The 25,617-nt window shown below is 39.5% G+C and overlaps 2 protein-coding genes across 2 annotated transcripts in view; one reads left to right on the top strand and one right to left on the bottom strand.

Moving 5' to 3' along the window:
* Positions 1-10,170: 10,170 nt before the first annotated feature.
* LOC140935806 (uncharacterized) lies at positions 10,171-14,491 on the bottom strand. Its single transcript, XM_073385371.1, has one exon. The coding sequence runs from the start codon at positions 14,211-14,213 to the stop codon at positions 13,113-13,115; it is 1,101 nt and encodes a 366-aa protein (XP_073241472.1). The 5' UTR covers positions 14,214-14,491; the 3' UTR covers positions 10,171-13,112.
* A 4,597-nt stretch (positions 14,492-19,088) lies between these two features.
* Positions 19,089-25,617, top strand: part of LOC140935804 (synaptotagmin 2-like) — an 8,381-nt gene continuing 1,852 nt past the window's right edge. Inside the window, exons 1-4 of the mRNA XM_073385369.1 lie at positions 19,089-19,586; positions 20,462-20,945; positions 23,688-23,838; positions 24,994-25,617. The exon at positions 24,994-25,617 is cut by the window's right edge and continues 1,852 nt beyond it. Coding sequence (XP_073241470.1) covers positions 19,198-19,586; positions 20,462-20,945; positions 23,688-23,838; positions 24,994-25,355 — 1,386 coding nt within the window. The 5' untranslated portion in view covers positions 19,089-19,197 and the 3' untranslated portion in view covers positions 25,356-25,617. The remainder of the gene's footprint in view (positions 19,587-20,461; positions 20,946-23,687; positions 23,839-24,993) is intronic.

Below are 25,617 nucleotides of genomic sequence, written 5' to 3'. Positions count from 1 at the left end.
CAAGCTGTATTTTTTGTATCTTTAAATCAAAATAAAGGTCTTTGGATCATCGCGGGATGAAACGACCTATTCTTTTGAAAAATTTTAACATTTGATAGATCATACTTTTTATAAAGTATTTCTCTGCTAATATAATTTTACACATAGAAATGTCAATAGTCAATTTAAAAATAATCTTTGTGAAAAAGAAAAAGCAGACACGCAAACGCCCAACTCAAGGCCAGGGCGCGACATTCATTATAACAGAAATGGCCGTCTTCACAATAAAGACGGATTATTTGTGTGAGACGGGTTATCCGTTTGATGATTCGCGTCAGATAGGTAATACTTTTCAATTCGAAAATGGAATAGTTTTAATTTTGAGTGAACAATCCGCCTGACTTTATCCATCAATTTCGACGGACAGTTTGAAGACGGGATTATCCGTTCCAGATAGCCTGTGTACAGCCGCCCCCTCCCCTCAGAAAAAATCGGAGAAGGGGTGTCTGTGGAGAGGGCGCGACTGTACACAGGCTAGCCTCAGACGGATAATCCATTTCTAGCTCTGGCGTGAAAACGACCTATAACAAAATTCCCGTGTCCAGTGTTTTTAATGATAGCGAAGGACTGTATGGAACGACTGCCTGCCGTTGCCTTGTCCATGGGCCTCATTATTCCGCCCGGCTAATGCGTTTCGGGTCACGTGGTCCATGCGAGTTCGCCACCAAAATACCTTGACCGAGATTGCGTGGGAAGACGCCGTACAGGGACTGGGCATGGCAATGTCTACCGTAGCGTCAGAGGAAAACAGGGAAATGTTGTTCATCGGCAACGTGTTTTACAAACAGTGACATCTCTGCGTGTTGTTTCACTAGTGTTTCAAGGGCTCGACCTCCTGAAAATCGCAAATATTAATCCCCAGCAAGAAGCCACACTTTCGCTATGGAAAAAATTAGTTCCCCGAGAGAGCAGCGAAAATGGAACCTAGGTCTTGGTCAACACCTAAAAGGCGCTTCGCCTATCGTGCGTATGGAGTCACACTAGCCGGGAAATAAAAAAACGCAACCATAAGTGAGGGAATCTAGGGAAAAGTTTCTTTTACGGTTAACTCTTTTTTACTCTATTTACGGCTAACGGTTAAAATTTTTCAATTTTTACGGCTATCGACTAAAGTTTTGGCCGTTTTACGCCTATCGGTTAACCCCATTGAGACCCTCTTGAAACGACAACTTTAAAAGAAAGTTTTAGAGCCAATCACCGCCTTACCATGGAGCTGCTGGAGTCCTGTCATACTCACTGTAAAGAGAGACTACTGTCCTGTCGCACTAAAGAAGAAGTCGCAACACTGAATCCAAAAGTTTATACAAATTACACATTGAAATCTCTCGGTGTTCTGCATTAAACCGGGGTAAACCTGTCATAGTCTTTTAAAATAAAAATCGTTATCTCCTTTATCCACTCCAATAATGAACTTTATCCATGGAACTCGAGTAACGAACCTCGATAGCTGTTAAAAAGTCTAACGATTTGTGTTTCATCTCCAGCCACAAAAATTCCACACTCCTCTATTGACTTAAAAGTCATGTTTATGGTTTTTCCCCAATTTTTTTTTCTGCAAAATTAAAACATTAGTACATAGATTATTTAGACAGTCAAATAGTAGTTCCCATGTTGATAGTCTCGACTTTTGACTTTTAATTTACTTCCTCTCCTCCCCTCTTCATTCTCTTTTCTTACCCAGGTTTTTTTACTGACCACTGCATTAATAGGTATTGTCCTCTGCTCTTTGTGGATCCAATCTAATACACGACGTTCATGTCACTTTCTTTTTCGTTGTTCTACATGCACTATGATTCGGAATAATTTTTACAATAAAGCCAAGGCTCTGATTCCAATCTTTAATGAACTCAGTGATGAACTCATCTAATTACCTTATCAATATACAATTCATGAAATATGTTTCTGTTTGCTTTGATCTTCGTGCCAAATTATATCCAAACTAACTTTATTCGTCACATGATGAAATTTTTGTTCTTCTTCTTAATATAGCTTTTGTAATACAGTATGTACTCGTTTGGTTATGCAAATAAAGCTTCTTGTTGTTGTTGTTAAGATGGCTCATGAGAGAGATCAAGTAGTGGGCAAGGACCGTGAAGGAAGTGCCTAGGAAGCCTTCCACTCTTAGTGGCTTCCATCTTTACCACTGTGTGTACCGGCCTGCCTGAGAAGCTGTTATATTTAATTTGTTACCGTACCCTTTGCTTCCCTGTGAGCAAAGGGTTAGAAGGTTAGTAGAAACTTATCAAAATGATTAAAGCCAAATTCCGAAAATTGAGTTTTTGATAGAAATATTGGGAAATTTTGGAAATGATACTTATTTCATCAAACTTAGAATTATATTGAGTGTAATAGCGTAATGTTCTGTGTTTATAACTTATAGCAGCTTTTAGTTTCTGGGCACCAATGTATCAAAACATTCCATATGAATACGTTATATATAAAAGTGTATTTAAGCAATAGACCACACCTTCTATGGGTTTAAAGGCGTGATAACCCACGCGGGATGTTGGTTAACCCATAGAAAGTGTGGTGTACCGCTTTATAAAAAAAACTTTAAGTAAGCTATGCGTTTACGGCACAATAAACCATAGGTTGTTAACCAATAAGAACGCGCGTACTATCTTAGTTATTTTATAAACATGTATATTATATCAATTTCACATTTTTCGTTATAAATTGCCATATACTTTTTAAACCTCCCTCAGTAATCAAAAGTATTTTAAAAGTATTGTTTGTTACAACGAGACTTGAATTATAAAGTGACGTAAAACTACAAGTCATATGTTTGATAAAAACAAACAAGCATCATCACTTGGTGGCGGAGAGGGTATGAAGCAAATTTTTTTCCATAAAAGGATTGCACTCCAAAAGAATTTCTCGCACAGGCAATCGGGCGGAAAACTGAAAATTCTTGCGAGCCAAAAATCGCAAATCCGTCCCTTCACTCCTATTTTTCTAATGGTCAGTCTTCTGATAATGATGACACACTTTAGTTGTCATTTTATGAAATTTAGTGTTTGTGAGGGTTTTTAGATATATCCATTGTTAGTTAGGAGAGCAGTTTTTATATGGGAATTCAGTTCCACGTATTTTTTTTCACTTCAATTACTGTTTTTCTTGTATTAATTCATTTTTTTAACTGATTTACTTTTTCTCCTTCTTTATGTTGTGTACAGTGGAACATTAACTTTAAAAACATTAACCATTAAACATGGTGCAAGGAGGATGCCATTTCTCAGGTAGATGCTGCGTGAAATATTAAGTATAGTGTAACGTTATTGATAAAACACTACACATATGGAGTTCCTTATTTGAAAGTTCAAGGAAAGCGCTTTTAATTAGTTATGTGTTAAAAATCAATGTCCTTTACTTTCTGCAGTAACTAGCTCAATCTACGTCATTATCACCAACTTCAACTTTATTCTGCTGCCATCCATTAATAACATCATGGATTGTTCCCTTTTTCATTAATTTCATCATCGTGATCATCATTTTCATCAAAATCAATCTTTCTCATTTATGAAAGTCTAACATGAAGCTCAGATTCGGCATGTGTCAGACAATTTTGCCCCAACTTAATGAATAATGTTTTTGTTTTATTATACATTAAGTTATCAGTTTTCCATTTTAACTATGGTTCAAACTTTATTTTCGTTTTCTTATTTGTTACTATATATTCCCTAAGTAAAGCAAAATGAAATGTTAACTAAGGTAAATTTTGAATCAGTGAATAAGTGTATTCTCTTTTTTTTAATTTCTCGGCGATGCAATGCTGTGGGACCTGTAGCTGTTATTTTGGTCTTAATAATTATACCTGTTTTTTTAAAAAGCGGGCTACTAAACGTGTCAGTCTCTCTCACCGATTGGTAATTTAATGCCCCTTCTTACTTAAAAAGTAAAATCTCACCTCAAAAAGAAATTCTTGAATACATGAGCTTCCATTTGATAGAGACGTCTGTCCTGAAGGTAACAAAAGTGAAGCTTTCCTCATTATATAGTCTGGAAAATAAGGCATTTTAAAGGGACATTTTTTAGTGTCAGCGTCACCGATTGCAAAGGTATTTCCCCAGTACAACCCATTTTTCATTGCAACTTGTCTCCCAAAAACAATCTAAACCAACACTGTTCAACAAAACCAAGTCCTACAACCCCCAATTTAACTGCTTGCTGACTTGGACATTATCAACAGAATGGGTCATTGCTTGCATGCAAACAGCACAAACAAACTGCAAAACAGTGCGTAAACACATCAAACTTTACAACAAACCCATCCCCCTGAAATTTAACCAGGCTACCCTAAATGCATACCTGATGATAGCCCTGTGTCCGTGCAACAACATGACACCCAGCTAGAAACAAACCCCTCTCAGTTTGAGGGAGACACTGAGCTTTGAAAGACAGAGATAAGCCCGGGTACAAAAACTCAGCAAATCCAGTTTAGCACAAAGCATAGTCTTTAGAACAACCGTACCCCCCTATAATTTAACCAGACTACCCCAAATGCATATCAGATGATATCCCTGTGTCTGTGCAACAACATACCACCCAGCTAGACCCAAACCCCTTTTCAATGTGAGGGAGACACTGAGCTCTGAAAGACAGGGATAAGCCCCGGTACAAAAACTCAGCAAATCCACAGTCTCGCACAAAGCATAGTCCTTAGAACAGCCCCAGCCCTCTGAAATTTAACCAGCCTAACCCAAATCATACCCGACGACAGCCCCTGTGTCTGTGCAACAACATGACACCCAGCTAGACACAAATCCCTCTCAATTTGAGAGAGACACTGAGCTTTGAAAGACAAGGATAAGCCCCGATGCAAAAACTCGGCAAATCCACAATCTAGCACAAAGCATAGTCTTTAGAACAACGCCACCCCCCTAAAATTTAACCAGCCTACCTCAAATCATACCAGATGATAGCCCCGGTGTCTGCGCAACAACATGACACCTACCTAGAAACAAACCTTCCTCAATTTGAGGGACACACCGAGCTTTGAAAGACAAGGATAAGCCCCGGTACAAAAACTCTGGACTCCACAGTCTAGCACAAAGGGTAGTCTTTAGAACAACCCCACCCCCCTGACATTTAACCAGACTACCCCAAATACATATCAGATGATAGCTATGTATCTGTGCAATAACATGATACCCAGCTAGACCCAAATTCCTCTCAATTAAGGGAGACACTGAGCTTTGAAAGACGGGGATAAGCCCCAGTACAAAAACTCAGCAAATCCACAGTCTAGCACAAAGCATAGTCCATAGAACAGCCCCAGCCCTCTGAAATTTAACCAGCCTACCCCAAATGCATATCAGATGATAGCCCTATGTCTGTGCAACAACGTGACACCCAGCTAGACACAAAATCCTCCCAATTAAGGGAGACACTGAGCTTTCAAAGACAGGGATAAGCCCACGTACAAAAACTCAGCAAATCCACAATCTAGCACAAAGCATAGTCCTTAGAACAACGCCACCTCCCTAAAATTTACCCAGCCTACCTCAAATCATACCAGATGATAGCCCCTGTCTCTGTGCAACAACATGACACCCACCTAGACACAAACCTTCCTCAATTTGAGGAACACACCGAGCTTTGAAAGGAAGGGATTAGCCCCGGTACAAAGACGCAGCAAATCCACAGTCTAGCACAAAGCATAGTCTTTGGAACAACCCCACCCCCCTGAAATTTAACCAGGCTACCCCAAATGCATATCAGATGATAGCCCTGTATCTGTTCAACAACATGGCACCCAGCTAAACACAAATCTCTCCCAATTTGAGGGAGACACCGAGCTTTAAAAGATAGGGATAAGCTTCGGAAGAAAAACTCAGCAAATCCACAGTCTAGCAGAAAGCATAGTCTTTAGAACCCACCCCCCTGAAATTTTATCAGGCTACCCCAAATGCATGTCAGATGATAGCCCTATGTCTGTGCAACAACGTGACACCCAGCTAGATACAAACTCTTCTCAATTTGAGGGAGACACTGAGCTTTGAAAGACAGGGATAAGCCTGGTACAAAAATTCAGCAAATCCACAGTCTAGCACAAAGCATAGTCTTTAGAATAACGCCACCCCCCTGAATTTTAACCAGGCTACCCCAAATGCATACCAGATGATAGCCCTGTGTCTGTGCAATAACCGGACTCCCAGCTAGACACAACTCCCTCTCAATTTAAGGGAGACACCGAGCTTTGAAAGACAGGGGTAAGCCTCGGTACAAAAAATCAGCAAATCCACAGTCTAGCACAAAGCATAGTCTTTAGAACAATACCACCCCACCCCCGGAAATTTAACCAGGTTACCCCAAATGTATAGCAGATGATAGCCCTGTGTCTGTGCATATTGGAGCCCATGGTTAAGAGCTGAGGGTGGTTAGTCCCGAAGAGGGAGATTTTTATTTTTACACTAAAAGCATTACGGTTTTAAGCAAATTTAGGTTTCGAAAGATTGCCTGCAATGTGCTGGACTTGACTTAAGATTTCAGGCAACCCGGGTTCCAAAACTCCAGGTAGAATTATGAACAGCAAAATAACTTTCATCTCCTCTTTTGGAGAGATTTGTATTTCATTCAATGTACAGCATGTTATTCTCTCTTGATGCGAACTTTCCTTCAAACAGGCTGACTAGCAATGCTATTTCTTTTGTGCTAAACTGAATGTAAACGCCACTTCAAAATCTTATAGCACCAGTTATAAAATTAGCTTTTCGTGCTACTTTTTCTTGGCTTTTCTTTTGATTGTTTTCTCATCATTTGAGCTTGCTCTTTGTTGGTGTGTATCCAAAGTTTAAGCTTGATGATCTAAGTGTGATTGTAATAATTAACTCTAAACTGCCACATGGTCCCAGTATGCAATTTTCCAGTAAGCCACTGGAATGATATCTCTCTACAATTTCTTTTACACCAGAGATATTAACATCTATGTCTCTTTGCTTCTAGTCAGGTAATTCTCAATTTTAAACGTGTATCTCTACACCACTTCATTGCTTGTATTTTATTTCTTCCTGATTAAGACAGGGCGTGTTTCTTTTGGTCAAGAGAAGGGGATTTCAAAAAATTATTATGATGTTAGGGGGGATATATCAATGCCCATTACAAAAAATATCCTCTCCCTCACCCTCCCTGCTGCCTTTATACGACGAAAAGAAACTTATCTAAGGGAGCAGTAATCATAAGTGGAAAAAATACAAGAGGAGTGCATGGCGGTACAAAATGCCTTAAAAATTTAGTTTAAATAGCTAAGCAAGGGATCAATTATCCTTTGCTTTTGAAACCAACGAAAAAACTGGAAAAGGAGAAGAATAATTAGGCCATAATATGTCACAAACTTAAGGAGACAGTCTGGCTAAAACCATTGCATGTCTTTCATTTACTACTGCCCTTTTTCTTAAACATCTAGCCAAGATTTCATTCTGGCAATCAAAAAAATGACTCAATTAAGTTGTTTTTTTGTTTGAACAAAAAAAAATTTTTTAGAATTTTTGGATGACTTTTCCAATGTTTTTATGTATAAAAATGAAGGGGGCATATTGGACTTTTTGCAAAATTGGAAAATATTGGATTTGGGGGTTGAAAACAATTAAAATATGAAGTGAAAAATTACTAGACGACTACGAAAACAAGGTGCTTTTAAGCGCATTAACGGACTAACTGGTTTATGTGTATACCTTTTCTATCCTAATTTATTTCCTTCCCAAATCAACAGTTGACATTTCCCCCTAAGAGACAACCAGAGTGCCCCCTTAACAAGTCGCATCCTGATAATCAGCAACTCAGAGGACCTAAAAAATGCTGAAAACTTGTTGAAATGTTTGGTTTGTAAAAGTTTATTTCATTAGTCGATAGTTAGTAGGTTTTTAACTATATTATATTGTTAGGTAACTATATTATATTGTTAGGTGTCCCCAATTAGTAGAGGGGTTCTTAACCCCATCGGCTAGACATTCCAAGACACATTAATAAAGTTTATGTATGTATGTATGTCTAAGAGTGACATTTTGATAATTTAGCAATTCGGCGGCACAAGCTTTTATTCTTTGCTTTTACTGATTTAAACTGTCTTCTTGTACAGTAATGCCATTTTGTGTTCCAGCAGCTCTTTCAAATCAACTTGATTTAATTCATTCCTCACTGCAAAATCACTGACAAATTTCAATAGCTTTTCTCTCAACCTTTTTTTTTTTCACAGAACACTTTAAACCCAGTAGGCTTTTTAGAACATTATGCTCGCCTTTTTTGAGCCTTTTAGTGAGACAAAAGCATTAACATTTTTTGTGGAATTTTCTTGGAAAATTTAATATTTTTTTCTCAGATAAAATATAGTTTAAACTTCTTTAAGAGAAATGATGACTTAAATTGGAATTCAAAAGAGTTAATATTCAAATTTCATCTTAATAAAGCATTGTAAAGGATCATGTTTTGCTGCATTGAGTTTCTTAACTTACATACATTGTTGCCGACATTCTGCTTATACATTTCTGTTAGCCTGAAACCTTCTTAAAACGTTTAGAATTGATAAAAAACCCTTAAATTATAAGCATTATCCAAGCATTTTAGTGATGTTTTGGAGGGTGACCCAGAATTGAGTTGGAACTAAAATGGTGCATTAAGCCGAGCATTTTAATGTCGAAACAAAAGCATAATGACTGCCTAAAACTTACAATAGGGGGGTTATGTAACTAAGTCATTGTCTTCTTTGTCGACTGTACTTATCACCTTGATAAAGACTATTTTGGGGGTACAATAAAAACAGGGACAAAGGCGAGAAAAACTTAACATTTTTTTCATCTTTAAAATAAAGGTAAGCAAAGTATGTGACTACAAATTGGCTCTGCAGATGCAAATTCAGCCTTGATACTCACTAAGGTGTATTAACCCGAAAATATTTGACAGTTTTCTTGGAGATCAAAGATGTTATTCGAAACGAAATTTAAGGAAGAAAGGGGCTTTTTAAAACGTTAGAAACGAACCTTCAAAAAGATTAAAAAAAAAAAAACAAATAAAAAAACTTTTCTTAATTAGGGCGCCATGTGGTTGCAGTTCATTGCAATCCAATTTCTGTTGGTAACTCGAGAATGTTTTAAAACAATTTATGTAAAAACTGTGCATCCATTACTATGATCTTATTAAAGTTGTTGTTTGTCTTCAAACAGGCAATACTTTTCATGGCTCAGCTATAAGTTACTATATACTGAAATAGCTTGATAAGTCTTTTATTATTTCGGTGTCTTGTGAACTAAGTTTTACTTCGGCTCTGTTTGTGTTGTTTGCTTACAATTCATTCTTTGCTAAAAATTTAAATAACTGCAAACAAAAGAAACATTTTTCAAGAGAGCGATCAAGCGTGACATTGAAATACTCGCCGTTGACCAAAAAATACAATATGCATTCAAAGCTTCAACATCGCCCGCCCGTAGTCAGTAAAAACTCGTGGGCAACTGGACGATAAACTGTGAATCAATCCATCCCGGAAACAGCTGGATTTTACACTGGAGACTGCGAAAGCAGTTGGCACCGTTTCATAGAAATTCTACCGAGGGTAAATTATTTTGAAGGTAATCCAAGATTCGCCATTCTATCTTTCTATCTATTTGCAAACTAAAACCGCAATGGCTGGGTTTGTTCAAGGTCTAAAAAGTCTTTTTAACATGAGGAAAGTTGTTGAAGATTGATCTGAAATGATGTTTTGCAGCCTTTGTATATTGGTTTTATGGTCTGAATATTTAAGTTTAGACAGTGGAAACAAGTTGTCAACTTTGTGCAAATTAACTTTAGCAATAAGATACCGCACCACTACTTAGAAACCCTGAAGATCGCGTCTTTTAAATTTAGCGGGGTTCCGTTGGTTATTAAACGCTTCGATGATCGATTTTAGCTAGAAACGTTTTAACCAAATTAAACAGTCCATTGAACTCTTTCAATTATAACGATCATTTCCCGGAGTAAACCGTTACCATCATTTGGTTCATTGCTTCTAGAAGAATCTCACACAATATGAAATTTTGAAGGATAGTTAATCAGCAATATAAAGTACCTTGCAAAACGGTCTGTTTTTATTAACAAAATGTCCGCATCAAGTCGAATTGATTGCTTCAAGTTAAAGTGGCGAGAAACAAGTTGCAAACCTTCTTTATAAACAATTTTATTTTCATTCATGAATCTGTAAATAACTGATACTCTTTCACAATATTTTGAATTCTTTAATAACGCGAACAAAGACTTAAAAGCGTCGAAAAAAAAAACCTAAATGATAATTGCGTAAGGAGAAAATGTACACCTGGTTGATGAATGACTAAAGAATCCAAAAATTTGACTTTTTTGCCCTAGAAAATCGCTCCTAATTCATTGGGATTGTTAAGAAGAGCTAATTAAGATAACGTTTACAATATCATCATCATTAGCTGAACAATTTGTTGCAACCTAAACTTGCTAGAATGTCTTTAAGCCGTCTAAGTGTCTACAGATCAGCCCTGGTCGTTTAAAAAGCCCTTTCATTCAAGAAAGAACGATGTTCTAACATTTTAGTGTCTGTGGTGTGACCATTTGAATGAAACCTCTCCAGCAATACTTTCACCTGATTTGTTTTTCTGCATCTAATTTAAGAAATGAAATTTTGATTTCTTTGTCTGTTTTAGGACTCTCGGACCACCCCTATAAGAGTAAACTATTTTTAGAATTTTCCAACTCCGCCATTTTCATTATCAAATTTTCTAAAAAAGCAAGCAGAGGATAAAATTTTTTAATAAATATATATATTTCCGGCGCCAGGCAGTTGGTTTCATGCTTATTATATTGTAAATAGACCACAGATTGCTATATGATTTTCGAGAATATTCAGATCGAGACAACAGTCTTTCTCTCTCTCTCTCTCTCTCTGAAAAAGTTGAGTGTATAAACGGCCCTTCAGTTAAGCAGGGGTAAACCGTTCAGAATTTTGGGTCGACACATTTGTTTCACAAGAAAGCTGGCACAGTTGATCAACGGTAATTTTCCGTGCATGAGCAAGAGGCTGCTATAGCGGTATTCAGTTAAGCCGATACAAAATCCTACTGTTTCTAATCTTAGTCAAACTTCGAGAGAGTTGTTTTTAAGCCAACAGCTGGCTAAGGATATCCGCCGGCTCTGTTCGGACGAAAAAACAGTCTATCTTTCTAATATTCGAAGTTTTTGGTTTACCTACTCCATGCACGAGTGGGTGGAACCTGTATAACTATCTAGACAACTAGCTCGCTCGTGCTCGTTTCTTGTTGAATGTATAGAAACCATTTTTGTTCAGTACATCAACTAAACCCTGAGTTATTTGTGATCATTTAAACGAACGCTTTCGAGGCTATACACTAATGTTTAGTCTTTGTTTGCTGTTTATTTTGATCACTTCAAGGTGGCCTACCTTCAAAGTCTGTGGGCTACAGCTGAACTGAAATTCGAGCATTGAAATAAAAGCCTCCTTCGAAATTGGCGGTTACCGTTGTTTCACTAACGTTTCAAATAAGGTTTCAAGTGTGTATGCCAACCAATACAAGTGAAAAGAAGTCCTTTTCCATGTTGTTAACGTCTCAGGTGTTGTTTACAACTCTTGAGAACGTAAACTACCTTCCTGTGTGATTTACTTACTTTCACTACTTTTCAAACTAAAGTTTCAATACATTTGTTTCAGAAGCCGGCTATGTTTTAATTTGGTGTTGTAAAAGACGTTCTAAGTTATCTGAAGACCGGGGCCTCTGCTATACAGCGAGAAGGATTTCTACGGAGGGCTTCACGTACAAAAAGTTAATTCTTTGATGGTGTCTGGGTTTAACTGGATAAGCTACCTTAACGAATGTCTAGAAAGTGAGCCGTTAGACAGCTCGGCTCCATTGCAAAATATAACCTTTTTTCTAAGCTGATTGCTAGAGAATCAGCTTCACCATATCATATTATTCAGTGGCAAAACCAAAAGTTATTAAAACATCCAAGACTCGCAAGCAACCTGTTGATCAGATTCTTCTAATGTTTTATTTTATCACTGAAAAAAACAGAGGCCTGTTTGTAAGCTTAATTGCACTCAGTTGAGATTAATGCTTTCTGTCATCGATTATTGCTTTGCCAATTAATCAGCGGTAAACTAAAAGTTATTCAAACGTCCAAGCCTCGCAAAAAAACCGCTGTTATTAATGGATTCTTCCAATGTTTTATTTTATCATTGAAGAAAACAGAGCCTTGTTTACAAGCTTACACTTTAGATTTACGTTTTCAGTCATCGATCATTTACATTAAAAACCTAAAACATCTTTTAACTCAAATTTATGATTCTCTGAATCATCTCGGCTCAGTAGCTAAACGACCCTTGTCACAGATGGCTGAGAGTAATTAGATTTTGCCATTTTGGACTTTCTCCGGCTTTTCGCATCAAGAGCAGCACTTCACGAGTGCCAGCTGTCCCAAGCATATGTGCCGGAAAGTTTAATTGACTTGATTTCAAAAGTGGTCCATTTAGCAAGCCAATTTTCTTATTTCCTGAAACAAAGATTCTTCTTTTGGAAAAAAGATAAAAGATTACGGAGTGTTTCTTTAGCATCCGATGGATTTACTACGCGGAAACGACTCATAGCTATTTGAGGAAACTGCAACACGTCATTATTTTTCATAATAACTTAATTCAACATAAACTAGAAAATTCTTTTTCACTCAATCCCTCTCTCTCCCTCTCTCTTTCTAAATGTTTCCTGATATTTTGATAACTGGTGGCATCTGAGAAATATAACCTAAGAATCAAAACTTAACTACCTACCTCTTATTATCATTGTTGCTTTAATAATCAAAAGTCATGAATTTGCTTGTTCATTTTAAGCAATCTCGCACGTGACAGATACAACAACAACATTCATTCCCTTCAGGGTTAAGATGTTCAAAGTATCAAGAGACACATATGGAATATAATTTCAGACCCAACTATGCAAATAGCCGCTTGTAAACCATTAATTTTTAATTATTCTGTCAGAGACTTGCCGGTTTGCTTGGTTTCTGTCATCCACTGACATGACAGGAGCAGTGTTAGTACTGACCCAGCAAGGGAATCGCCTTTTTAATCAATCCAACTGGTCCCGCAAGAACCGAATTTCAAGAGCTAGCTTCTCTTTCTCCATGGCTAACTTTTCTTTTTCTAGGGCCAGTTTTTCTTTTTCCAAAATAAGTTTTTCTTTCTTGAGTTTGTCCACCTCAGCTCGTACGTTCGACAGAGATTCGTCTTGGCTGCCGTAATCCGAAAGCTTCCTCTTCTTAATCACGTGCGCAAGAGACGAAGGTAACATTCGTTTCTGCTGTGGTGACAGGGAACGAAACGACCTCACTCCAGTCACTTGGGAACTGGAGAGGTTTGCACTGCGTATACTGCTCGGTAACTGTCTCGGTGTAGGAACTGCGCTCACAGTGGCGTTTGATTTTGTAGAAACAATAGAACTATTGCTTGGCACCGTCTCATCAGCCGCGCCAGTTGGAGTATGATCTTCTGTGGTCGAAGCGCTAGCGGTGGTCAGAGAAAGATCTGACTTTTTGTTCATACTTTGCTCACACTCGTGATTTTGGTCCGTATTTATATCAGGCGAGACCACGACCGACGGTTTTATATCCTCTGGACGAGTAACTACCACATGAATGACCTGCTGAGGGCTGTTCTCTTGGTGATGGTTGTTTTCGCTGTCTTCTTCTTTCAGTTGTTCCAAAGCTTGCTCTCCTTGGTGATCTTCAGCAAAACAACTACCGTCGAACGAAGTCATTAAGGTCCCACAATTTGTCGCAGAAATTCTTAAAATTTCTACGATCCTTTGACTGACCGGAGAGAGTTTTCTTTGCGAAACAGACTCGCTACCGTCAGGAGAAGTCATCGTTGTTTCTAACAATTCTTTCTTTGCTGCTCTTACCATGTTTTTCCACTTCCTCTTCAGATCGTTAGCAGTTCGTAAAACCACCGGATTTTTGCTGTTGTAATCGTTGCAAATGCGCTTCCACACTTCCACCTTTTGTTTGTTGGTGGACGCATCGTTCAGTTTTGAAGTAAGAACGACAGCGTTCCGCTCAAACTGGGAGATGAGGTACAAACTCTCCCCCTCTGTGAAGTTTGGCTTTCGCTTATTAGCGACAAGGAGCAGGTCCAAAGAATCGTTGCGGCCTTCACTGGCGTAATTCTCCATTCAGTGCACTACCTGAAACTAGCAATGCAAGAGTGAAGAAAACCGCTCGGATTCACACAGCAGCGCGCGTCTGTTGTGAAAACTTGTGAGACTTGAAGCGTATCTGAACGAAGATCGTGACAAAGTCAACGTCCAGGCCGAATGTACTAAATCACGGTTTGGAGAGAGGTGACCTTTGCTGATATTGGCACTAAGTCAAAGACCCAACTTAGCCTTACCAATACTCATGCTTCAGCTGATACCGGTGTCTTAAATTTAAATAGAAATGGACACCAAGCCGTGCACAACTGCACGTATTATGTTAATCCATGACGTCAGATGGTGATTACGCATATTTTAAATCTTAAAGCCGCAGGTTCAAAGACCGGTTTGAATAAGATCAAGGCCCGATTTGTTTTGTCGCCTGTCGAAAAACCGGCTTCTTTGTTTTGATCCCAGAGGAACAGTTAACTTGAATACTAAGCAACATCAAGTTTGAACCAGACCTTGTTGGAGAAACTGAAGAAGTCGACGCTAACGTGCCGGAATATTCATTACCAGAAATTCGATTCTCAACGACGACCGTATTTTCCTTAAGAGTCTTAAAAAATATTTTACAAATAAAGTTGAGGTGGAATCATGAGTGTGGGATATTTGTGTAATCTGGATAAATAAGCACTAATCTCATAAAATCCGGTTGCCTAATCAGGCCTGTGGGGTCCAATCAACGAGAACGCTCGAGGTTATTTGAAGGTGTGCTGTAAGTCATGCCTATCAGTTTTAATCATCCACAAAACTGTTTTGAAAGACATTCCTGGATAGATTTTAAACAGAGGCTACACTATACAAGAAAACACCTGGATTAATTTTCGATAAATTACATTTGATTACACTTCGTTTTTCAAGCACATCACAGATTCGGTTTTGGCAGCCAATTTCCGATGTATTTTGTTTTCGATTTGTTAGTACCATTCCGGTAATGTTTTAGATGACACAAATCAAGAGTGCCATTTGGAACTAAGTTCAAAGTCGACAGTTGAAAAGCTAAAACCCCCGTTTCTTGTTTTCATTTCACTCAGCAAAGGGCATGCTGTGCCAATTTTGTTTTCGTCCACGTCCGACTTAGCCCGATTTCTCTTTAAACAGCTGTAAGGGGCCTTTATGTTAACATGTGATTCGTCTTAGGACGGCTTCAAAACCTGCGTCGCTATGTAATGGCAATTGTAGCGAAACTGCGATTTGGCGTTCTCTTTTTAAATGCGAGACCAAATTAATTCTAAACGTTACATAGCAATTACTACTACAAGTTTAAAACTGTTCGTTACAAAACTCCGCCGTACTTTGATCCTACTCGGCATAAACTGCCCAATAGTAATCCTCACAACGCCCTGATATAGCAATGCAAAGAATCAAAAGTTAAAAAAAAAAAACAAAAAAAAAAACAAATTAAGTGCGCTTCGGCTAGCCAGATCATCATGGGCAGATCACTGACATATCCATGGAAGTCGTCCATCACGAGCGGCACATGAGCCTCGTAGTGCTTTTTTTTTCTTTCTTCTTTGTCTTTTACAACTGAAACCCCTTGTTTATCCTCAGTCCATGTGTACAAAATTAGGATATCATTTCATAGTTAGTCGGTCCAGAGTGTTCTATGATCGAAAACATGTTCGTGTCAGATTGTGTCACGGAACTGACTCGGATTATCGATATCTGTTTTAATAACTCCCAGAAAAACTAAGTGCGAATTTGAAACGCGTTTATAAACAACTTGAGTTCCAGTTTTGCCGCAAATACGGCTTCAAACATGTACCCCAAAATGAAAGGGAAAGATGCTACACTTTGGGGCAGCTCTTTGTCCGCGACCAGAGTTTTGTAACTAGAAGCTATTCAAAGGGCTGATTATGTTTATTAAGATTTCTTAACTTTATACGCAGTAAATCCGATGTTTTGGTCTCTTTTTTGACGAACGTGTATTGCGGAAGTTTTGTGGACGACCTTTTATAAGTATGGATTTTGGTGCTTATTCAGGTCGCTACATAACCTTGGCGTGTACTTAGACCGCTATGATTTATCTCCGGTTTATGGTCTACGAAAACTGACAGCTTTAATTGTCATGGCAACAGAAAGCTCAAGGCAATGGAGAGCTTTTGCGCCGATGCGAAAACCATGCCAGATAGGGCTTCTGTTGTCAGGGGCACCCAACGACAATTTTCGTAAAATATCTGTTCGGAAGACGATTTGAGATCTAGAATTTTCGGAGCATTTGTTGTTAAATTTCTTGCTTGCCCGCCTCTCCTATGATTTTCGAACCCCACAAAAATGGTATAATTGCCCATTTTTAACGGATTTTTACCCTAAAAATGTCACCTAGATTTTTCGGGAGCCTTTTTTCTGGCTGAAATTTTCGAAAAGGTAAGTTTTGATCCCTATAATTTTCGGATCACTAGACTTTCAGCTAGGAAATCCGAACAGATAAAAAATTTTTAGGGGATAAAAATATGGCTATATCTACCGTTTAAATACTAAAATACGTTCCTCAATGCTATGTTTAAGTGGTTTTGAACTATATTCTCGTTGGGTGCCCCTGTGTTGTCACACTGACAAGAGCGGTGATTTCCACGCGATTTCTGCAACAGAGCGAGCAGCGCCGGTATAGCGAACAGGGGCACCCAAAGATGGTTTCCTGTAAAATATCTGTTCGGAGAAGCAAATATTGCCTAGAATTTTCTATTGCTTGAGGACGGCTAAATATTTCTAAATGATCGTTCCATTCATGTACAATTTTCGAGGCTTATTCAATAAATTCCGTACGATTTTCTGAAGTTTAATTTCCACATTTCACTACCCAGGTTAGGCTATTTTTCTTACAAAAAAGGAAACCAAAAATTTTCGAATCGAAAATGTGATGGAGAGAGACATCAGAAAAATCCTCACTTTCGTAAAACGTTCAGTGAATTGCAGTTTCGGGAAAATAATACTGAAGCCCTTGTTATTTCGAAGACTCAAGTTCCCCCAGGATAACCGAACAGATACAACTTTTATAGCGCCGCTTAGAGTGCATTTCTAGAGATCCAAAAGTACTCTGGATAGCCTAAAAAGTGTTTTTAATTTATTTAGGAGGAAATCGTTGTTGGGTGCCCCTGTATGAAAATAGCCTCAAAAAAGAAAAAACTGGACGGCAAAACAACAACAACAACCGAACGGCGACCGCTTAGAAAATTCGACCTGTTTCAAACTTTATCGCGCTAATTCCATCTTCTTTGATTCGTCTTGGCAAGCTTTTCTGGATTTCAATTTTAAAAGACTGTATCGAAGTTTAGTGAAAGGAAAAGAAAATCGTTTTCGTTTGTTCACGTCCTCCACAAAACGTGAAATTAGGCACTTTCACGAAGTATGGTGCTCGTGCAGTAACGGCAAACAAAATGTTAGAAAAAAAAAGAAAAGAAAAAAAATCGTGCTGCATCGGCAAAGATGCTGTTGCTTATAACTAAATCCATTCCTCTTTTGACGTTCTCGTTGCCCTCGCCTTCTTTGTTACTAAAGCTTCTTTCCGTTTTGCTTCAAACCGGCTACTTGCAATTACCCTGCCTGATTGGACTTATAGTTTTTCTCATTCAACATAGGCTGATACATTCATACGGCTCGACCGGTTAAAAATTAGGGGCACCCGACGACTGCTTTTTGTAAAATATCTGTTCGGAGAAGCAAATATTGCCTAGAATTTTCTATCACTTGAGAGCGGCTAAATATTTCTGGATGACCGTTCCATTCAGATGTAAAACTTTCTAAGCTTATAATTATCTAATAAATTCCCTACGATTTTCTGAAGTTTAATTTTTCACATTTCACACCCCAGGTTACGCTATTTTTCGTAGGAAAAGGAATCCTAAAATTTTTGGATTCAAAAATGCGATGGACGAAGGAATCAAAAGAATGTTCACTTTCGTAATGCGCTAAATTGCATCTAAAATTTTCGGGCAAATATTCAGTGAAGCCCTTATAATTTCGAAAAGGCTCAGGTTCCCCTAGGGTGACCGAACAGATACAAATTTTATAGCCCTGCTAAGAATGAACTTCTAGAGGTGTAAAAGTACTCTGGGTAACCTAAAAAGTGTTTTCAATGTGTTTTGGAGGAAACCATCATTGGATGACCCTGAAAAATTTTTGCTTATAGGTGCTCTGTCCTCACTGTACGAAAACTTAGCCCCTTAGACCGCCAAAGTTCCGTGTGAACAAAGCCAACTTAAACATTGAACGGTCCCGCGCGTGTGAACGAAGTGTTCGGTCAAATTATTCAGCGGGACAGCGACAATTCGTTCGGAGCCGTATGAACTTACCCTTTGACTTCTTTCTTATTGCTCACAGTTTTTATACGAAATTTTTGTCTTAAAAGAACTCTGCAATGGATCAAGGACAAAAATGCACGATGGGTGAAAGATAAAAAAACAGCGTTTCAGGCTCTTTTATGAAGACGAAATATGCTAAGCTGCTTTGGGCTTCGTCTTATTTTGTCGAGCTAGTATTTTCGTGTAGCCTGGGAGCGTTAAGTTACGTCTGTGATGCGATAAAGGCGGAATAGGGATTTTTCTCGAAAATTAAGTTTTACAAAACGACAGACGGATCAGTCAATCTTATGCAGTTCTAGTTTGGGTCAGCCTCGTTTCCGGTCCAAAAAGAAAGAAGTGGAAACGGAAGTCTTTATAAATCATGGGACATTTTGTCACGTGAATCACTTGAGGTCGTGTGATTCGTCTAACTTTTAAAGAAATCCTCCGCCAGGTCTCCGTAATAAGCGTTTCTGAGCACTTTAACAGGAAACCTTTCGTTTAGAATTTGATCTTGTGTTAATTGGTATGTTTTCCTAAAATTTGTTTTCTTTTCATTTCTTTATTGTAGTCCGAATACAGTGACCGTACCCTTTAGTGGAGCTGTCAAGTTGACTTACCTTATTTGGTTGTGAAAATGTCACTCTCATGCGTCATCCAATCGCTACAAGTCTGAGGAGATGCCCAGAATACCGAGCGGGCATCGTCATGACAGTAATACCGAGGACTCTTTCCTAGGTCTAACAGGAGGCCTTCTTATCCTACTGGTGACATCAAGCGTACTTTTCCTGGGAGCTCTTTGTAAATATCTCCGAAAGTTATGTCGCAAGCTAAAGGGGAAGGAGCTCTGGAAGAGAGGGTCAAAGAAACGGCAGTCAAAACGTGGAGAGAAGTCTAAAAGGAGCTCAAGTATTAGACGCAGCAGTTCCAGGGCATCGAGAACCAAGGAAGGATTGATTGTATCGCCGGAATTTTCCATCCCATCATCTCGCAGCACTGTGACGCAACAACCTGCACCTGATCTATCACAAGGAAGGACCGGAAGGTCCAATGAGGAAAAACGCCTATCGTAAGTAATGTTTTACGATCTTAATTATTATATGGTTGAATCCATGAGCAGGCAAGATGAAGCGACTGCTGCGTTCTCATTGGCTACCCGAGCTAGCAAGACGGGTCTATTTCGCCGGCTCGGGATTTCCCGCGTAGGTCCAGCAAGAAAATGTTCTCTTTTTGGCCATTAATAAATCCTTTATTGACCAAGCTTGTTAGGTCAAGATGGCAGTATCGGCATTGTTCTTTTTGGCGTTTTCATAGACCTCGGCTTCATATCGGTCGATAAAATCCCAAGAAAGAACTTGGCCAAAACCCAGCCATCTTGACCTCACTTTTCATACATTTACCTATCTTTAATTGCCACAAACCAGTCAGCGAAACCTAGAGACCTGACACTGGTACTTTTGACCTTCCAATCACGTTTAGTTTTCTTTTTTCCTATCTTGAACTTCAAATGCGCTCATAGACTGAGCGGAGCTTCCATTTTCGCGGGCAAAAGTGTTCTATTAAAAATGTATCTTAAAATAGACCGGCCGATGAAAACACTAAGGGAAAAGCCCTGGGGACGAGGTTGGAAAACGCCGTGGCGCAGAATGCAGAGTTAGATGGGCTCCTGCCTCCTTCTTGTATTAAGAGACGTAAATAATTATACATCATTTTCTTGACCCAGCAACAAATCCAAAACCACTCCAGTTTGCTTCCACGCATTTTCTCGCGCTTGAAGGGGGCTAAAAGAATTTGCGTCGAGTTCTGATTGGTTCTTGATTTTCTTTGTCCGTTATGATTAGCCAAAGAAATCATCTCCGTGTTGGTGTTTTTTTTGCACTCAAAGTGCGCCATCGAGATTTATTTGGCTTAGCAGTAAAAACTGTTTACTTTCTTTCTTTCTAGGATAATGTCACTTTACTTAAACGAAGAAATGGGTGAACTTAATCCCGAACTGTACGATCATACGGAAAGAGCAGTGCGCATTGGTAAAGATAAAAATCTTGGACAACTGAATTTAAAGATCAGATACAACGACAAGAATAGAAACCTCTCGGTCACGCTGGTCAGCGGTAAGGACTTTCCTCCCCGGGATTACTCCGGCAGTATCGACACGTGCGTGACCGTTTGCGTTCTTCCTCACCGCGAGAGGCGGAAACAGAGTGCAATTCACAGGAGGTCCATGAGCCCTCCATACAATGAGAATTTTGTTTTTAATATTCAAGTGGGTGAAGATGCGCATTCACATAGTCTTCTGTTGGTTACGTACTTTTACGATAACCTGTCTCATAGTCACGTGTTAGGTGAGAGTCAGGTACCACTGATCTACTGTGACTTCTCTGGGTCGACTAATATCTGGTGTTACTTAGAAGAATCCCCGTCCGACTCGGTAAGTGATCGACACTGCAGGAAAGAAGGAGCTTAAAAGCCCGGGGGGGGGGGGTCTCCGCATATGAAAGGGGTGGGGATGCTCGTGGGAAATTTTGAATTAAACCTGATTAAACCTCTAATTTGACCCCTAAAAGAGACCATGTTAAAACACAGACAATATGTATATTTTTATATTTTTTCGCGTGCAACCCTAAACGAGACCTTCACTGCTAAATATGATGGCGTTTTGCCCAGAACACCCTAAGAGAGACCAAAATCCGAAATTTCTACCCCCTAAGCGAGACGACGAGCATCCCCACACCTTTCATATGGGGGTCCCCCCGGGCATAAAAGTCGTTTTTGAGCCACACATGTCAACCGGAAGTGAAGCCTTTTTCCCTTTAATGTGCCTTGACGTAGCCAAATTTGTACCGCATTTGTACTGTTCAGTGGCTTTACTCCTATTAAGGCGATTTTCCTGAAAATTTGGGGCAAAACCACCGCCCAATAATGCAAAAAGTTCATTTTCGGTTTACGTTCGTCGTTCAAAAACGTCTTTGCTGAGCTACCTATCGCCTTTACCACTCGCTTTTCATATGGCCTCATTTGGTATGAACCCCTTCAATTGCGCCTTTGCGAGATGATCTCGGGTGGTAGAGGTCAATTTAATAAGTCGGGTTTTCAGGCAGTTAACACCTCGAACTCAGGATCTGGAGGTCCAGGGTTCAAGCCTCGCCAGTCGCGTTGTTTCTTTAGACAAGGAACTTTACTTCACTTTAAATGGGTACCGGCGACATTCTGCTGGGGGTAACTCTGCGATGGCCCAGCATTCAGTCTAGGTGGGAGTAGCAATAGTCTCCGGCATGCTTTATGCTAAGGAAACCGGGATACGCTCCGGCCGTTTGGGCCTTTGGCTCGCGTTCACCTTTACCTCTCCTTTAATTGTATCTTTGCCATGGTCTCAGAGCGGGAGAGCCGGTCGGTCGATGTAAGAAGTCGGGTTTTCAAGCGGTTCTAGGGCCTTTTACATAACACGGAACGTCAGAACTAACTACCATCATTTGACGTTGAAATACAGAATTTAGCTGGCTAGGCTTAACGTCAGACTTTAGCGTTAACGACCGAAGTGAAGATTTATCCCCCGGGGGTACTACTTATAAACCAAAAACTATCTATCATTCATGGCTTTATCTATTCATTCTTCACGTGACTCAGTTCGTAAAGCCAGGGAGTCGCATTTGATAGATAAGGCCATGACTTTTGAACCTCATGGCCTAAACCGCCGTGAATTATTGTAATCCATATCCTTAGTATTTTTCCTTTTCAGTTTTTGTGATGTACTTCATTTCCGCCTCTCCCTTTTAAACAATTTTTATTGCGACTTCTCCATCTATATAATATTGTTATTGCTACATGAGTTCGGGAACATCTGTAAACCTGAAGAAGGCTGGTATGGCCAGCTGAAATATCATTTATAAGAAAACAATACACGTTGTTATGAATCAGCTTTGCAGAAGTCTTTCGACTTCTCATTCTTTATATTTTGGCTGATTAGATCTCTTTTCTAGAGATCCAACGTTTACAACTAGCAGGATCTCTGTCCACGGTTTTTGCAGTTAATTTACTCCTTATAACGCGGCCTATATACATGTATACAGGGAGGTTCCTCCTGTAAGGGGTACCGTTTTTAGGCTTCAGGTATATGAAAGGGTAGGGATTTCATTATATAGTGGAAGTATATAGAGTGGTTTTCGTTTGAGTGTCGTAAAACCAAAACCAAAGTAATTACTCTGGCCAATCACATAGGACACAGACAATACATTGAACCAATCAAAACTCGAAGTAATTACATGTGGCTGACGCAAAGCGCGGGAAAATGCATGCGAGCGCGTCACAATTGGCTTTGGTTTTACTTCTGATTGGATGAAAAGGTGGCGCGAATCTTTTAAGCCAATCGCATCGTGTAGAAAGTGCAAAACCAATTACTTTTCGACACTCAAATGAAAACCGCTCTAAAAGGGGAGAGAAATCTGTTATTTCGGTCTTTAGGGAGACCTAAAAGGGTTAAAAGAAGTATTTTATGGCTTTGAAACAAAATCAAGAAAATTTCCTGATTTGTAAATCTCATATTTTAAAGACAGCGCATTTTCAGCAGTTAAAAGAGATGCATAGTTCTAAACTAAGTATGTGAAAGGGGTACCTTTTGTGAGTGGAAGGTATACAAAAGGGGCACCTTTTCTTTCAAAAATAGTATAGAAGAGGGTAAGGGCTTGGACATCGGAGCGGAGCTTCCACGTGTAAAGCTTTTATTGGAGTATGCCCCCAAGGGATTAATCTAACTTGCTCTAAGTCTACAGAGTAATAAATATCAAATATGGCGGCATGAACCACCATTGAAACTGTCTATTGACAAATCAAGAGAGGATTTTCAATCTCTTTGTAAAAAGAAACCAGAAACATCTGTAAGGACATGAATCGAAAAAGTAGATAAGTGTAAAGGAAGTTTCACTAGCAAAAGTGCATTATTATGCTTATATCCAAACTTAACCATGGCGAACCCCCCGGGGGGGGGGGGGGGGAAACCTCGTTCAGAAGGTCCCATCTCTTCCTTACTCGACTAGAAGCTGGGAACGAGGTTGGCTGAACCTTAAGGATGAATCACTCAATAAATTTTGGAGTCTGGATTTAGCTGTTTGCAGCTGTGTTTAAAGATCACTCAGCGTTATCAAATTTTTTAAAGGCGTTCTTCTCCTTTTTGCAGGGCACTTCAATTGTGGGAGCGTTGCAAAGTTTTGCCAACGCAGAATGTGGAGAACTGCTTTTATCTCTGTGTTACGTTACTAAGGACCAGACCCTCACGGTGGCCATTATGAAGGGGATGAATTTGACTGCGGGACTACTATCTTGCGTTGGTTAGTTTGCCTGTCCGTTTTAATATTTTTGCACTCGCCTCGGCAGTTTGATACACAGTTTTGACTGTACAGAGGTCCAACGGTTATGCCATGCTTATGACCCCTAATAAGAGCGAGACAACTGTCCATTGCTGCCACTGCCAGGCAGGGCGATATCACTTTGCGCGTGCGTGAGGTACTTGCCAGGCACGGTGAGTTGGTGTTTGGAGTGCGTCACTTTTTCTAAAGTTTGGTCATGATATAAAAATGCCCAATCGACTGTTTTGTGTTGCGCATTCCCTCTCTCGATTTGCTACGACTTTGATTTTGCCTCTGTTTTTATGCTCCTGTAAGCGGACCCCCGAAATGAAATCTCGTTCTACTCTGAATCTTGTATTGTGATCAATCAACTTGAAATCGCTATTGGTTACAATGAATTTATACCAGTTTCAGTGTCTGTTTGCTGGTTTGTTTGTTTGTTTTTTTTTTCACATACACACCCGGTTACACTGCAAAATACCACTTTAATTTTATTCACGTGCTTAAAAATTACAATGTCGTCAGAACTAAAGCAAAGCCAAACACTAACCACCAACTTTTTTTTACATTCCAAATGTCTGTTTGGAGCTTGGTAAATTAACGTAAGGCGCCATTTAACCCTTACACCTCTCGTGGCCGTATGCGAGAACCATTCGATTTTATACGAGTTCATGGAAGGGAAGCCGTTGCTGGGAAAAAGATAATTCAGGGTGTCTGAGGGGATTTGGTGTCTGAAGGGGTGAATTTTGCCGTTAGGTCACACCCATTTTCCTACCTTCTACCAACCTCCCCTCCTCCCCACTGAAGATCTGATTTTTGCCCTATGACCACACCAAACTGGCCAGTAATTTCTGGACATACCTTTGCTGGGAGACTTCCCAGTAAGTCAGGTTGCCGGTTGTAGGTGCACCTTGCTGTCTGGGAACTCTTCCATCAGTCTTGCTGGGAGTGAGAAACAGATGAATTTTTCCCAGCAATCTCTAAAGTGCTTAAAATGGCTTCAGAAAGCTTTATTCATGCTTTCTTGTTGTCTTTAGGTCTTTTTCTCAAAATTTCCCTTTGGGTGCCCCTGAGACTGGACCGAATTTTTTACAAATTTATAATGCACTAAGTAAGACGCTGTTCTTCCTTCCGCAGAAAAAGTTTACACAAAAGCAACACTACACCATGATGGCCAAAAGCTTCTGAAAAGAAAAACTGGTTTGCAGGAAGTCGGTGACACTTACACAGTTTTCAACGAAGCTTTGTTATTCCGTGTGCCCGAGGATAAGCTGCCGTTCTGCACGTTGAAAATCTCCGTAAACCACTACAACGTGGTCGGAAAGAGCGCTACCGTTGGTGAAGTCATTTTCAGCGCGGAGTCGACTGGACTCGAGGAAGCACACTGGGATACCGTGACGTCAAAACACGACAGAGCAGTTTCTATGTGGCATACATTAAGGGGCTTCAAATTTATTGAGACATTGAAGGATGATAGACAGCCGCTGTCTCCAAATTAAAGAGTGGATCGTAGTAAAACAGGCCAATAGTCCCAATAGACCTCTTTAGCATGTATGTTTTGTTTTCCCAATTGCTGGTTTTCAGTGTCACGCCATTCAAAATAGATCAAAATAAAAATCAAAACCGTTCAATAGATAAAGTCCGGAATCTGGAAAATGAAAGGAGGTAAATATACCAAGTTCCTCGCCACGATTCCTGAAGAAATGCGTTACGCAAATTTACAGAGATTTGTATGGAGACGCCATGCTGGTGCCCACCTGG

The sequence above is a fragment of the Porites lutea genome, chromosome 4 (genome assembly GCF_958299795.1).
Source record: "Porites lutea chromosome 4, jaPorLute2.1, whole genome shotgun sequence".
In the NCBI taxonomy this organism is placed as follows: domain Eukaryota; kingdom Metazoa; phylum Cnidaria; class Anthozoa; order Scleractinia; family Poritidae; genus Porites; species Porites lutea.
The sequence above is the reverse complement of the archived record's forward strand: the minus strand, read 5'-3'. Positions and strand labels throughout refer to the sequence as shown.

Excerpts from the sequence above, each read along its gene's own strand:
- LOC140935806 (XM_073385371.1), bottom strand. The coding sequence starts at position 14,213 with ATGGAGAATTACGCCAGTGAAGGCCGCAACGATTCTTTGGACCTGCTC.